Here is a 16,597-nt window from a genome sequence, read left to right on the forward strand (position 1 = left end):
GGCCAACAACATGACCAATGTCTAGTCGCGATCCAACCATTGCGTACATGATGCTTCCCACAGCGCTTGAATAATGTATGCCTCTCATCTTGAACTCCATTTCTGATTTATCTTTGGTAGAAGTACTAGAGAGTCTGAAATGGCAACCCAAGGGAGTTTGAACTGGGTTAGAATTAGATATACCAAAACTTCTTAGGACCTTTTCGATGTATTGCTTCTGAGATAGAATCAGAGTTCCTTGTTTCATGTCTTTGATGATGTCCATCCTCAGAATTCACCTTGCTGGTCCTAAATCTTTCATGTCAAACTCCTTGTTCAATATTTCATTTATCTTCTTGATTTCTTCAAGCTCTTTAGCCGCCACTAGCATGCCATCTACATAGAGCAGTAGATAGACATACTCTCCTTCACCATAACAATTAAAATACACGCATGAATCATATTCACTTCTAGTGAACTTCTGATCCTTCATAAAACTATCGAACCTCCAATTCCACTGCCTTGGAGACTGTTTAAAGCCATAAAGAGATTTCTAGAGCAAACAAACCTTGTTTTCTCCTTGGTAGTACCCTTCGGGTTGCTCCATGAGAATTCTTTCTTCATGCTTTCCATGTAAGAAAGCTGTCTTAACATCTAACTGTTCCAGTTCGAGGTCTCCCTTGACAAATATCGATAGCATTAGCCTGATGGTGGTGGGATTTACTAATGGGGAAAAAACTTCATTGTCGTCAATCCCTTCAACCTGAGCGTAACCCTTTGCCACCAACCTAGCCTTGAATCTTGGTTCTTCAACTCCCAAGATTCTTGGTTTTAGCTTGGATACCCATTTGCATCCTATAACCTTTTGTCTTTCTGGTCTTTCAATCAGTCTCCAAGTTTGATTCTTGTCATGTGATGCATTTCTTCATCAGCTCCTCCACTCCATTCTAGCTTATGTTTACTTTCCATAGCTTCCTGGAATATCTTTGGTTCTTTAATCTCAATCAGTTCTGCCATGGTAAGAGCATAGGCAGCTACATCATAGTCTTCGAATCTGCTCGGTGGTTTGATAACTCTTCTTTCTCTATCTCTGGTCAGGAGATAGGTTTCTAGGTTTGATGGTGATCTTGTTAACCCAAGCTCTTGACTTGAATCCTTTTCAGCTTCTGACTCACGATGAGCTCCACCTCCAGCTGAAGACTCACCTTGCTCTCTTAGGTTCTCCGTTTCTCGAGTTTCTCCTGGTAGGACGACATCAACCTTTTCCTTTTCTGTTGACTATTTTCTTACTATATCCTTGTAGAGAGTGTCTTCCCAAAATGTGACATCTCTGCTTATGACACATTTTCTTTCTTCATGACTCCATATTCTGTAACATTTAACTCCTTGTGAGTATCTTATGAAGATTCCCTTCTTTGCCCTTGACTTAAGTTTTCCTTGATCCAAATGATAGTATACCAAACATCCAAACATCTTCATATATTCATAGTCTGGTTTTGACTCTGTCCTGACTTGCTCATGTACTTCAAAATTCAGAGGAGTAGATGGTGTTTTATTTATCATATACACCACAGTTGACGTTGCTTCTGCCCAAAATGTCTCGCTTAAGCCGGTTTCACTCAATAAATAAGCGTCTAACCTTCTCTAGTATGGTCTTGTTTAACCTTTCCACAACTCCATTTTGTTGAGGAGTGTATGGACATGTCCTGTGTCTCTGAATACCAATCCTCGAACATTTTGTTGCAATACTCTAGACCATTATTTGGTCTTAGAGTCTTTAGCTTTATTCCACTCTGGTTTTCAACATACGCCTTCCACTCTACAAATTTGCTGAAATCTTCATCCTTGGTCCTTAAGAAATAAACCCATACCTTTCTTGAGAAGTCATCTACAAATGAAATGTAGTACTGACATTTTGACAAGCTCGGAGTGACATTCGGAGATCCCCAGAGATCTGAATGAACATACTCCAACTTCTCCTTTGATGTATGCTTCCCAGTCTGGTAGGATAGTTTGTGACACTTCCCTAGAATGCAGTGCTCACAATGTTTTAGCTCTGAAATATCTTTTGTCTTGTACCACTTGAACTTCTCCGGCCTTTTGTAGTTCATGTGTGAAGAAGAATTTCGGTAATATGTGCTTCGTCCGATCTCCCTTAATATATCCTTCCTTGAGTTGTGCGATGCAGGCCGTATTGTCCTCATATATAACCGTTGCTTCCTTATCGTCGGTCATACCACAATCTGTCTTGATATGTTGAATCATCGTTCTCAACCAAACACATTCACGGCTGGCTTCATGAATTGCTAGAATCTCCACGTGATTAGATGAAGTGGCCACAATGCTTTGATTCATAGAACGCCACGAAATTGCGGTACCACCGTGTGTAAACACATAGCCGGTTTAAGACTTTGAATTATGTGGATCCGATAAGTAACATGCATCAGCAAAACCAACTAAACCTTCTTTGTTATAGTTAGTATAATATAAACCCAAATCTGTCGTCCCTTGTAGGTAACGTAATACATGTTTGATACCGTTCCAGTGCCTTTGGGTCGGACAAGAGCTAAATCTTGCTAGGAGGTTCACGGCAAAACATATGTCCGGTCTAGTGTGGCTAGCCAAGAACATTAACGCTCCTATAGCACTGAGGTATGGTACTTCCGGACCGAGAACTTCTTCATCGTCCTTCTTTGGACCAAAAGGATCTTTATCCAAATCAAGGCTCCTTACAACCATTGGGCTAGTCAATGGGTGAGCTTGGTCCATATTAAACCTCTTGAGTACCTTTTCAGTATATGCCATTTGATGCACAAGGATTCCATTATCTATGTACTCAAGCTGCAATCCCAAACAGAACTTAGTTTTACCTAGGTCTTTCATTTCAAACTCTTTCTTGAGATAATCAACTGTTTGGGCGATTTCCCTAGAGGTTCCTAGGATATTCAAATCATCCTCATATACTGCTATGATTACAAACCCTTTGTTTGCAAACTTCTTTATAAAAATACATGGACTGATGGGATCATTCTTATAGCCCTCTTTGGCTAGGTACTCACTTAGTCTATTGTACCACATACGCCCACTTTGTTTCAGTCCATAAAGGGATTTGTTTAGCCTTATGCAGTATTGTTCTCGAGAACCATTCTTATCTTTGAGCTCAATACCCTCTGGTAATCTCATATAAATTTCATAATCCAGTGGACCATATAAGTATGCGGTTACAACATCCATTAACCGCAAATCCAGTTTTTCTCTTATAGCCAGACTTATTAAATGTCTAAAAGTCGTTGCATCCATCACAGGGGAGTATGTCTCCTCATAATCTATTCCTGGTCTTTGAGAGAATCCTTGTGCTACAAGCCGTGCATTATATCTCACGATTTCATTATTCTCATTTCTCTTTCTTACAAAGACCCATTTGTGTCCAACTGGCTTTATATCGAATGGTGTCCTTAAGATCAGACCAAACACATTCCTTTTCTTTAATGAATTTAACTCCACGTCAATGGCTTCTTTCCATTTTAATCATTCTGAACTTTGAGTGCACTCTAATATGGACGTGGGTTCATGATCCTCATTTATTTCAAGTGCTACCTTATAAGCAAATACATCATCGATGTCGACATCTTTACGGTTCCATTGTATTCCAGACATGATATAATTGATTGAGATCTCATTATTATCAATACCTTCAGGTCCTTGAGGTTCAACGTCCCAAACCTCATTCGGTACCTTAGGATTTACCGCGGCCATGTCTGTAATTTCCTTAACCTCGGTTTGATTTGCACCTTTCTTAGATTTCCGAGGGTTCGTATCTTTGGAACCTAATGGCCTACCACGTTTCAAACAGGCCTTAGACTATGTAGCAACTTGATTATTGTGTTCCTTTTGAACATCAATACATACTGGTGCATTACAAGATGGTATGTACGATTTTGTTATTCTCTTTGGGTCAGCAAAGGAATCTGGCAATTGAATAGCTAGCTTTTGCAAATGTATAATCTTTTGGACCTCTGCCTCACATGCTAGAGTCCGAGGATCTTGCCAATTTAAGGATGTTTGATTCCATGATAATTCTTTGACCAGCTTGTTATTCTCTCCACCCAACATAGGAAATTTGGATTCAGCAAACTGACAATCCACGTATCTGGCCTTAAATAAATCACCCGTAGTTGGCTCAAGATACTTAATTATGGTGGGAGAATCATATCCAACATATATTCCCATCCTCATTTAAGATCCCATCTTTGTTCTCTGTGATGGTGCAATCGGTACATAAAACGGCATACCTAAATGTCTATAGATGGGATATGTCTGGCTCATGATCCGTTAGTAATTGGGATGGCGAATATTTATGCTCACTAGATGGCCTGATGCGTATAAGTTCTGATGCATGTAATATTGCGTGTCCCCAAACCGACACAAGAAGCTTCAACCTTAGGAGTAATGGTCGAGCAATTAATTGAATACGTTTAACAAAGGATTCATCTAATCCATTTTGTGTATGTACATGTGCCACGGGATGTTCCACACTTACCCCCATGAACATACAATATTCATTAAACGCTTGGGATGTAAATTCACCAGCATTGTCGAGACGTATAGTCTTAAGTGGAAAATCTCTTTAATTACTTTGACTGGTGATGGCCTTATAATGAGTTTCCCTTGTGTACATGCTACACACATGAGATTCTTAGGAATAACTCTTCTCTCTTTTAGAGTGTGCCCATTTGAATTTATTATTAGCTTACGCATCATGTTCGAACCCGGATGGCCAAGCCGGTCATGCCATAAAGTGAATTGTTCATTGAACATTTTATTCATTGCCAAATTAGCCTCTATCATATTAATCTTAGCATGGTAAAGACCAGTGGCTAGTGCGGGTATAGTCTCTAGGACTTTTTTAAGTCCTTGGTGATTTCAGTAATATATAGGAACTCTTGGTTTCCTTCACCCTTAGTTTCAACATGTAGACCATTCAAACGAATGTCTTTAAAACTCAATAAGCTTCTCTTTGAACTGGGTGAATATAGGGCCTCAGTTAGTTCAAGATGTGTGCCATTTGGTAATAAAATATGTGTTTGGCCGTAGCCTTCAATTAAACTTACTATACCCGCTATTATGCTAATATTGGCATTTTTCATAATGAGATTTTGCAAAATATCTCTTATCTTTCAAAATTGTGTGGCTTAATCCACTATCCACCACAATTATATTCTTGTCCTTAGCCATTTCTCAAATGGACAAGAATTTATGTTTTAAACATAAACAAATGATTTTATATTGAAGGAAATAAAATAATTGAATTTGAACCAAAATAATAATTCAATAAAATTGAAAGTCATAAAATATAGATAATTAAAATAAATCAATACAACGAATAAAAAATTTAATTATCCTCTCTTAGGCAATCAAAAGTTTCATAATCCAATTGGTCATCATTCTCATGGTCGAAATCTCCTTCACCTTCTAGATGAACCAGGTTAGCTTATGGATTCTTTTTCAAATTCTCTTGATAGAGATCAATAAGATGCTTAGATGTCCTGCATGTCTTAGCCCAATGATTTACCATACCACATCGGTGACAAACCGATTTAGTCTTATGTTGCGGTTTGAAAATTCTGCAGCCTCTACCACGACCACGACCGAAGTCGGATCGGTTCCCACGGCCATAACCATCAGATTGGTTTCCTTGGTACTGGCCACGACCACCACGTCCTCTACCACGGCCATGGCCGTGATACTTATCTCTATGGACGTAGTTGGTCTCTTTAATTTCCTTGGGCTCTTTAGGCTCTTTCTTAGCATGTCAACCTTGTGAGCTTCTGGTAAGGGGGTAGATCCAGGAAGCCTCACAGCACTGTTCATCAACAATAGCTAATTGTTTTGCTCGACAAGTAGCAAACAAGAGATGAGGCTTGCATAAGTTTTAAAACCCTTTTCACGATATTGTTGCTGAAGCAGTATGTTATTAGTGTGAAAGGCAGAGAATGTCTTCTCTAGCAAGTCCTCCTTTGTAACCTCAGTACCACATAACTTCAAGATTGAGACTATCTTAAATAGCTCTGAGTTATACTCATCCACGGATTTAAAATCCTGGATCTTTAGGTTTTTCCAATCGAATTGAGCCTTTTGTAGGAGCACCGTCTATTGGTGTCCATATCTGTTTTTCAACTCTGTCCAAAGCTCAAGAGTATCTTCTATGGTAAGGTACTGGTTCTTGAGACTCTCAGCAAGATGATGGCGTATATGTAATATCGCCTTATACTTATTCTTTTCAGTGCAATCATACTCATCCTCAATGCATTCGCATAGGTCTTTTGTTTCAGGTTGATCTTAGTGTCCAATGCCCATTGTAAGACCATCATTAATGGGAGAACACCAAGGGTGTTCTAAGCCCAAAAAAATTATAAAAATAATGAATAGTGGCTTAGAACACTTTTTTTAGTTCTTAATGTAGAACTGATTTAAGCCCAGTTCTTATTTGACGTGGCTTCATGTGATTGGACGAGATTTTTTGGAAAAAAAGAAAATATTTTATTTATATAAGTAAGCAATTTAAATGTTAATTTATAAGTTTTTATAATTGTAATATGTTTAAGAATATTATATTAATTTATAAGTATATAATTGCTTTTATATAAGTATGCAATTTAAATGTTATTTTATAAGTTTTTATAATTTGTAAAATGTTTAAGAATATTATATTAATTTATAAGTATACAATTGCTTTTATATAAGTAAGCAATTTAAATGTTATTTTATAAGTTTTTATAATTTGTAAAATGTTTATGAATATTATATTAATTTATAAGTATACAATTGCTTTTATATAAGTAAGCAATTTAAATGTTATTTTATAAGTTTTTATAATTTGTAAAATGTTTATGAATATTATATTAATTTATAAGTATACAATTGCTTTTATATAAGTAAGCAATTTAAATGTTATTTTATAAGTTTTTATAATTTATAAAATGTTTATGAATATTATTTCACTATATCTTTATTCTAAGAACACCATAATTAGTTCTCCCATTTTTTTTACCTATGATCTTAACAACTGATCTAACATTATTTTCACTATATATTTAATCTAAGAACACAAAAAAAAGTTCTCCCATTAATGATGCCCTAAGTAATTGTCTCTAGAGACATTAAGGGCATTATATTGGAGATTGTTTAGCTTTGCCATCTACACAATACAAGACATGCATATGATCATTAGCATGCGGTAATTGAGACCGAACCATGCAATCAATATTATACTAGGACATGCGGTATTTGAGACCGAACCATGCCATCAATTTAAACTTAGGTCATGCGGTATTTGAGACCAAAACATGCCTTGCCTTTATTCATAATTTCGTGGCTAATATGCATGAAAAACAATCCTAGATAAATTCTAGTATGAACAGGAAATATGCACATAATTTCAGGTTTTAGCAATGTTCCTTTTTCTTAGATAAAATTTCCTTTTTCTTAAATTTTCCTTTTTCTTTAAACATGATAATGACAAAATTTTAAGGAGCTAGATTTTCTCTAGGATTCCGATTTTAGGGATTGATTTTAGGATTTTAATTTTAAACAAACAACCAAGAACAATCGGATTTAAACTTAGAACAAACGGATTAATATTTTCTCTATGAAATTCGATTTTAGGTTTCTAGTTCTAAGGTTCTCATGCAAACAACTTTCAAGCAAGCAATCAACAATAACCACATTTTAAACATGGTATAATTAGTGCAATTGCAATCAATCTAAGCAATCCTAAACCTCAAACAATCAGATTTTAAAGTTTTAGGGTTTTAAGGTTTTAGGAATTCAAAGCTTAGGGTTTTTGTTTGTTGATTGTTTACTTGTAGATTTTAGGGTTCTTATAGATTTAAGATCAGGTTCGATGTATATCTATGTCCCATGAGTTCGATTTATTTATCTTACACCGTTTGAGGTTGACTGGAATTGATCCGGGAGATAAAGACCTCGGATTTAACTTTGAACTTGATCACGAACTAGCAACGAACCTCAAACTGGTCACGAACAAGCAACAATCACGAACAGGCCACGAACTTCTCCTCCGTTTTTGATCTTGAACGTACAAGAGATTTGCGGTGGCGGCTTTAGGGTTTTAGGAATTTTCTCAGTTGGAGTTTAGAACAAGTCGTGCTGATAACGTGTTGTAAACTAGAGAAATCAAAGGAGGTTTTCTCTTCTTATTCTTATTCATTATGTTCAATAATCATACATATATATAGTGAAAGACAAAGCCTTAATACATTAGGACTAAACCGACTTAGACTAAGAGGAGGTGGTCGATAGGCCTTATGGTCTTGGACGTACATAGGCCGTGTATGGGCCGTGTATGGGCCGGTTATGGAAGATCCACTCCAAGTGTTTTACAACATTAACAAATATATCTAAAAACTTCTAGATGTTAGATTTATTTAAAATATTATGGTATTTTGGTCTAAATATATATGATATTGGTTTGGTTTTTTAGTTTAATTTTTATTATCTTATCTAAATTAAAACGTATTGAAATATCAAAACTTCGACGTGGTGCAATGGCCTCTTTGCATGCTCAAATTTGCAAGGGACTCAAGTTTGATTCTCGGCTAAAACATAATTTTAATATGAGTTCGGTTTGATTCAGATAACCTAATGGATATCGGTTCGGTTCGGTTAATAACCGATATCCATGGATAATTGAAACACTATCCAATCGGTTATTGTCCACTAACCATACCTGAACCGAAACCAAAATTTTGGTTCGGTTTCGGTTCGGTTTCGGTTCGGTCCATTCGGTTTGGTTTATTTGCCCAGGACTACACGTAGCAAAGCTCTTCCAACATGATTTGCATAACACACGAAATTTAACAACCTCGAAAATTAAAAAATATTATTTCTTTTTTTTGGGAAAAAACAGATTTTCATTAAAAAGATTAAAGGTTCGTCACTCCAACAGTCAGCAGAGGAGGTAGATACAGCGAGTGCATCAAGGGCTGCTTTGGCAATAGAGTCAGCTGCCATATTGGCAGCTCTATGAATAAACACAAAAGATAGAGCAGAGAAACTGCATGAGTTATAAGAATATTATTACATCAGAGCCAAGAAGGTGTTGGGTGTTCATCTGGATCCATATGTTCGTCTTCAAGTGAAAAAGGTCTCTTCGTGCGGGTGGGGCTTCGAGCCTCTTCTTACGCTGCTGATAAGCACATGCAAGGCACGTGTGGGACTGAAGATGAGTTAGTTCATGTAAGAGTTTTAACTTCTTGAACCAACCGAATGCTTATCTTGTGTTTTTGTTTGTTTGTGGAAGAAATAAGAAATAAAAGCAGAGAAGGGAATAAACGACACACGGATTAACAAAATCCCAAGGTCAAAGTGACCAAGGTACGTCTTGGTGAGCTTATTAACTAGCTCACAAAGTTTTATATATTGCAAATAACCAATTATAAGAGACTAGGATGATGTAAAAGATCTCTAGAGAGCCTATACAACCGAGAAGAAGAAGCTAAGTTCTCTCTTCTCTCAATCTCTAGATCTATCCTGCTTGTAATACACGCTCTGTCTTGCCGTCACCTCACTCTTACTCTGTATTTATACAGCTTGATGATGCACCCTTGCAAGGTCACGAAACCTACGTGAATCGAACCTTATCTCCGCCAGCGTAGCAATGAACCCGTACGCTTCAGCTAATTGACAAATACTGAGTGTTGACTGGCTTCATATGACCATTACCGAGAAAAACCTAGAACATGGGCCTTTCTTTTAAACCAAGGCCCAATAGGCTTGTCTCTGGTTCACTATTTGGAACTGGACCAAAACTCACATTCTCCACATCGATCATGTTTTGACATAACACCCGAAGGAACCTCTTCCTGTCCTTTCGGTTGCTTCGACATTCCACTCGAAGCCCTAGCTCACTTCGAGCAAGTTTCAGTGTCTAAGTACTCTCAGATCACTCCTTCCATCCTCAAACTTCTTTACCGGTAAGGACTTGGTGAGCATGTCGGCTGGATTGATTTTGGTATCAATCTTAGTCACAACTAGATCTCCTTCTTCAGTCACATCTCTGATGAAATGATACCGAGTCTAGATGTGCTTCGTCCTCTCGTGGAAGACACTGTTCTTGGCTAAACAGATGGCGCTTTGTGAGTCACAGAAAATCTCTGCAGTCTTCTGAGGAAAGACCAACTCACAGGTAATTCTCTTAAGCCATAATGTTTCCTTCACTGCTTCTGCTAACGCCATATATTCCGCCTCTGTCGATGAAAAGGCTACAATCTTTTGCAGACCCGATCGCCAGCTGACCGTGTTCCCTCCGACTTGGAAAGCATAGCTGGTAATAGATCTTCTTCTGTCCAGGCCAGTGGCGTAATCACTGTTGCAAAATCCTACTACTTCAAACTCGTTAGATCTCTTGAAAGTTAACTAACAGTCTGAACTTGTACTTAGATACCTTAATATCCACCTAACTGCTTCCCAATGTTGTGTGTTAGGTGAACTCATGAATCGGCTTACCAGGCCAACAACATGACCAATGTCTAGTCGCGATCCAACCATTGCGTACATGATGCTTCCCACAGCGCTTGAATAATGTATGCCTCTCATCTTGAACTCCATTTCTGATTTATCTTTGGTAGAAGTACTAGAGAGTCTGAAATGGCAACCCAAGGGAGTTTGAACTGGGTTAGAATTAGATATACCAAAACTTCTTAGGACCTTTTCGATGTATTGCTTCTGAGATAGAATCAGAGTTCCTTGTTTCATGTCTTTGATGATGTCCATCCTCAGAATTCACCTTGCTGGTCCTAAATCTTTCATGTCAAACTCCTTGTTCAATATTTCATTTATCTTCTTGATTTCTTCAAGCTCTTTAGCCGCCACTAGCATGCCATCTACATAGAGCAGTAGATAGACATACTCTCCTTCACCATAACAATTAAAATACACGCATGAATCATATTCACTTCTAGTGAACTTCTGATCCTTCATAAAACTATCGAACCTCCAATTCCACTGCCTTGGAGACTGTTTAAAGCCATAAAGAGATTTCTAGAGCAAACAAACCTTGTTTTCTCCTTGGTAGTACCCTTCGGGTTGCTCCATGAGAATTCTTTCTTCATGCTTTCCATGTAAGAAAGCTGTCTTAACATCTAACTGTTCCAGTTCGAGGTCTCCCTTGACAAATATCGATAGCATTAGCCTGATGGTGGTGGGATTTACTAATGGGGAAAAAACTTCATTGTCGTCAATCCCTTCAACCTGAGCGTAACCCTTTGCCACCAACCTAGCCTTGAATCTTGGTTCTTCAACTCCCAAGATTCTTGGTTTTAGCTTGGATACCCATTTGCATCCTATAACCTTTTGTCTTTCTGGTCTTTCAATCAGTCTCCAAGTTTGATTCTTGTCATGTGATGCATTTCTTCATCAGCTCCTCCACTCCATTCTAGCTTATGTTTACTTTCCATAGCTTCCTGGAATATCTTTGGTTCTTTAATCTCAATCAGTTCTGCCATGGTAAGAGCATAGGCAGCTACATCATAGTCTTCGAATCTGCTCGGTGGTTTGATAACTCTTCTTTCTCTATCTCTGGTCAGGAGATAGGTTTCTAGGTTTGATGGTGATCTTGTTAACCCAAGCTCTTGACTTGAATCCTTTTCAGCTTCTGACTCACGATGAGCTCCACCTCCAGCTGAAGACTCACCTTGCTCTCTTAGGTTCTCCGTTTCTCGAGTTTCTCCTGGTAGGACGACATCAACCTTTTCCTTTTCTGTTGACTATTTTCTTACTATATCCTTGTAGAGAGTGTCTTCCCAAAATGTGACATCTCTGCTTATGACACATTTTCTTTCTTCATGACTCCATATTCTGTAACATTTAACTCCTTGTGAGTATCTTATGAAGATTCCCTTCTTTGCCCTTGACTTAAGTTTTCCTTGATCCAAATGATAGTATACCAAACATCCAAACATCTTCATATATTCATAGTCTGGTTTTGACTCTGTCCTGACTTGCTCATGTACTTCAAAATTCAGAGGAGTAGATGGTGTTTTATTTATCATATACACCACAGTTGACGTTGCTTCTGCCCAAAATGTCTCGCTTAAGCCGGTTTCACTCAATAAATAAGCGTCTAACCTTCTCTAGTATGGTCTTGTTTAACCTTTCCACAACTCCATTTTGTTGAGGAGTGTATGGACATGTCCTGTGTCTCTGAATACCAATCCTCGAACATTTTGTTGCAATACTCTAGACCATTATTTGGTCTTAGAGTCTTTAGCTTTATTCCACTCTGGTTTTCAACATACGCCTTCCACTCTACAAATTTGCTGAAATCTTCATCCTTGGTCCTTAAGAAATAAACCCATACCTTTCTTGAGAAGTCATCTACAAATGAAATGTAGTACTGACATTTTGACAAGCTCGGAGTGACATTCGGAGATCCCCAGAGATCTGAATGAACATACTCCAACTTCTCCTTTGATGTATGCTTCCCAGTCTGGTAGGATAGTTTGTGACACTTCCCTAGAATGCAGTGCTCACAATGTTTTAGCTCTGAAATATCTTTTGTCTTGATAATCTCCTTCTTAGCTAATAGTTGTAAACTCTTTTCATTTATGTATCCCAACCTGCTATGCCAGAGCATAGTCTTATCTCCATTCTTGATCGCTGTATTTGCTTGCTCCATTACTGCCTTTCCATCTAGAATATAGAGAGTGTCTTTATCATCACCTGCTAGAGCTATCTTTTCTCCAATGAAAACCTTTAATCTGAAATTTCTCGACTGAAACCAATAGCCTTGTGACTCCAGTTGTCCAAGCGATATCAGATTTCTCTTAGCATTTGGTGAGTATCTGACCTTTGTCAGAATAACAACGGTGTTGTCATAATTGACAATTTTGACTTTCCCTATAGCTATGATCTCGCAGTAAGAATCATTTCCCATCAATATCTTCCCTCCATTTATCTCTTCTAGGTCGTACATTAGATCCTTCATGTATGTTAAATGATACGAGTAGCATGAATCAAGAATCCACCCGCTTCTTACATGTGTCTCTGAGGCAGTCAACATCATAGGCTCCGAGTCAACACCTTGTCCGATGTCAGCTTCAGCCTGACCCTTCTTCGGACAATCCTTCTTAAAATATCCCTCAGCTCTGCAAACCCAACATATCTTCTTAGTTTTAGCTTTTTCTTTGCCTTTGTTCTGTTGCTTCGCTTTGGGATTTGCCTTCTTCTCAAACTTGGGTTTTTGCTTAACAAAGAGACCTTCCCCGCTTGTATTTGTTAAGTAATTTCCCTTTTGCTTCATCTCCGTTTCTACAGAGTAAGCCGACTGAACAATCTCCTTCAAAGTGATAGTTTCTTTTCCACCTTTGTACTTTAACATATGAACTAGTTGAGCAAAATGTGATGGTAGACTGTTTAGGAGAATAACAGACTGATCCTCATCATTTAGCTCCACCTCGAGACTCGCCAAGTCTTAGACGAGTTTGTTGAACACATCCAGATTCTTGTCTAGGTTCTTGTCTTCTTCCATTCTGAAAGTGTAAAACTGGTGCTTAAGATAGAACCAGTTTGGCAGTGACTTGTCTTGATATTGTGACTCTAACGCATCCCACATCCCTTGTGCAGACTTGTTCTTCATAATCTTCCTTAACACCATATCAGTCACGCTCATACCTATCAAGTTTCTAACTCTTATATCTTTAGCCATCCACTTAGGATCTGACTCATCTTCCTTCTATCTTTAGCTAAGTGACAAAGACTGAGTGTTGACTGGCTTCATATGACCGTTACCGAGAACAACCTAGAACATGGGCCTTTCTTTTAAACCGAGGCCCAATAGGCTTGTCTCTGGTCCACTATTCCGAATTCACGATGTACAAGTTCAAGGCACGTTGTGGTCTGGTCTTCCATTTCTCGTTTGTCTTATTATACTTCTATTCCTAAGTGATACGCTGTGCTACAGCACGGGATGTCACATATTGTAATTAATTTATGAATATTTCGAATGCATAAAATGCTTCGGTTTATGTGTTTTTTTATAATTTCAGAATTTTAAATAGTGTTGAGTAGTATATTTAGTTTACTTACATGGTAATTGTTAAAACATATTTAGATAAGTACGTTGTTTAGACATCGTTAATCCTTTGCACGATAACAAATATACAATGATCGTTTGCAGTTTTTAAGCGTATACTTGTAAGTATTAAATCCAAATATCATATTTTAATTTGGATTTAGTTTGGACTATTGCACGTATTTATAACCTATACATAACTATTTTAGAATGGCAAAGACATCTCGTCCCATCTCGTCTTGTCCTGTCCCGTGCTGTTTCATCTCTTCCCTACCCGTAAATTTTTTTCTGTCCCTCTTTTAATTAATTAACTATTAGAAAATTTTTATCATCCAAAAATTTTGGGTAAGAACATAACTAAATTTTGTGCTTTCTCACATTTTTTTATATATAATTTATTTTTTTCTGTAATAGAAGATTGTTCATAGTAAATAAATTAAAAATCTACTTATTTATATTCAATTTTGCATAAATATCTAGCAATACAATATAATCAACCAATTGTAATTATTAAATTTTAGAGTTTTAAATACTTATTTAGGGTAATTACTATTTGGAAATACAAATATAAATTTAAATTGCTTTGCTTTTTTTTGTTTCTTAAAAATGAATATTTTATAAATTTATTTAAACAACACATGTAATACATGAAATACTTTATTTTCATAAATATATATTATTTTTATTTATGATTAGAAAATATATTAGTTACATAAGATCTTTTTAAAGATAATTCTTGCATATTTTGTGTTTTAGGGAGTATTTATAAATAAGTTGATTTTAGATATATTTATATATCCATTAAAATAAATATGAATTTATTTTTATTAATTTCACATATCTTATATATTAATTAACTTTATATTATTAAGGCTATAATGAATTCTTTACTATTTTAAAATACCTTTTAAAATAATTTAATTTTTATTTTTAAATTATAATTATATAATTGTTTCCAAAATTAAACTGGATTTATTTATTTGTTCCTAAAATTGGGAGGAAAAATATGCACAAATATTAATTGTAATTTTTTTGGTTTTTTTTTTTGTTTTTTCCTAATTTATTTATAAATACTCAGAATTTTAGATTTGATTTATTATGTATTTAAATGTTTTCCTTATTTAATTCTGATGTATATGTTTTCTTTAATTAAATATTCTAATCGATTAAGATTTAGGCAAAATTATCTCATAAGATTTTTTAGATTTGCAGTTAATGAAATCTTGACAATCAAGCAATTTTGTAAGATTCAAAAATCAAAATATATGGTTTAATTAAACCATTGAAAAAATCAGTGGTCAAGATTTAATTTCATTTTGATAATCAACTGTAAATATTTGAAGAGAAAATCAGGTCAACTTCTCGGGTATTAAATGACCCGCGTATCCGACTTAATTTGAAAGGTTAGAGAATTTTATTTCAATGATATACTAATGTATGAATAATTATTGAATACTAATCTTTTTATTTAAAAACTACCAAAACAAAGTCATGGTCCAAAAGTTGGTCCATGAGTACTTTTGCTTTAATAGTATAGATTATAATAAATAAATTAAACTAACAAATTTCTAAATTAAATACTATTACATTATGTTAAAAAAATTTATATAAAAACATACAAATGATTAAATATAAAAAATGAAGTGATAATTGTAATTAAATAATAAATCTATTTTGATTTTCTTTTGTTAAAGGCTAAACATCAAAATGATTAAATATAAAAAATGAAGTGATAATTGTAATTAATTACTAAATCTATTTTTATTTTCTTTTGTTAAAGGCTAAATTTTCTATATAAAGTAAAAGGAAAAGGAAAAGAAAAGTGCAAAGGGTTAAACAAAATGTTTTCATTTCACATCATTTTTATTAAATATGAAGGAAATTAATAGATTAAATCAATTAAAGCTACAGCAAAAAAAAATCTACTCAAACTTTTTTGAACATGTATTATAAATAGAGGTTCTATATCCTTGAAACATAATACAAGAGTCATAAGATTATATAAAAAAAAAAAAACAAATTTTTGCTTTTCTAGGATTCTAAGACAATCAAAGATGGCAAAATGGAATGCTATAGTAGTGATAATGATGGTAGTGATTGTTGTGATGGCAGTAGAAGCAAAATGGAGTGTAGAAGAATTTAAACGCTGTTTTCGCAATTGTTCAAAGTCGTGTCATGAACATGACGGTAATTGTTACGAACGTTGCAAAATCAAATGCGGGGGCCCAAACCCTCCTGGCCCTCTCCATGGTTCCTCACGGTACTACAAGTTTATAACTTAACGTGTACTTGTACTTACGTATTGTTCTAATTTTATGATATTTGTCTATCTGTATATGCATGGATAATAGAATCTCACATGGGGTTGCAGCTGTGGAACTTCGTGGAAGGGAAGAATGATACAAATTAATTTTCGTAGTAGATTTGTTGTTGATCATGTCTACCATTTATTTAAGTTTTATGCTTATGTTAAAAATTGAATTAAAAAAAACAATATTGATAAAACGAAGACACATAAAACTTATC

At 35.7% G+C, this 16,597-nt stretch overlaps 1 protein-coding gene across 1 annotated transcript; it reads left to right on the forward strand.

Moving 5' to 3' along the window:
- The first annotated feature begins 16,037 nt into the window (after window positions 1–16,037).
- Window positions 16,038–16,576, forward strand: LOC147921084 (uncharacterized). Its single transcript, XM_087501623.1, has 2 exons — window positions 16,038–16,331; window positions 16,423–16,576. The coding sequence occupies exons 1-2, from the start codon at window positions 16,126–16,128 to the stop codon at window positions 16,469–16,471; spliced, it is 255 nt and encodes an 84-aa protein (XP_087357749.1). The 5' UTR covers window positions 16,038–16,125; the 3' UTR covers window positions 16,472–16,576.
- Window positions 16,577–16,597: the final 21 nt, after the last annotated feature.

Source organism: Camelina sativa, chromosome 19 (genome assembly GCF_030686135.1).
Source record: "Camelina sativa cultivar CO46 ecotype springtype chromosome 19, ASM3068613v1".
Taxonomy (NCBI): Eukaryota; Viridiplantae; Streptophyta; class Magnoliopsida; order Brassicales; family Brassicaceae; genus Camelina; species Camelina sativa.

What these genes read in the sequence shown, in the direction of transcription:
- LOC147921084 (XM_087501623.1), top strand. Translation starts at nt 16,126, where the DNA reads ATGGCAAAATGGAATGCTATAGTAGTGATAATGATGGTAGTGATTGTT. An exon ending in CCTCTCCATGGTTCCTCACG is followed by an intron (nt 16,332 to 16,422) that starts GTACTACAAGTT and finishes CATGGATAATAG; the next exon opens with AATCTCACATGGGGTTGCAG.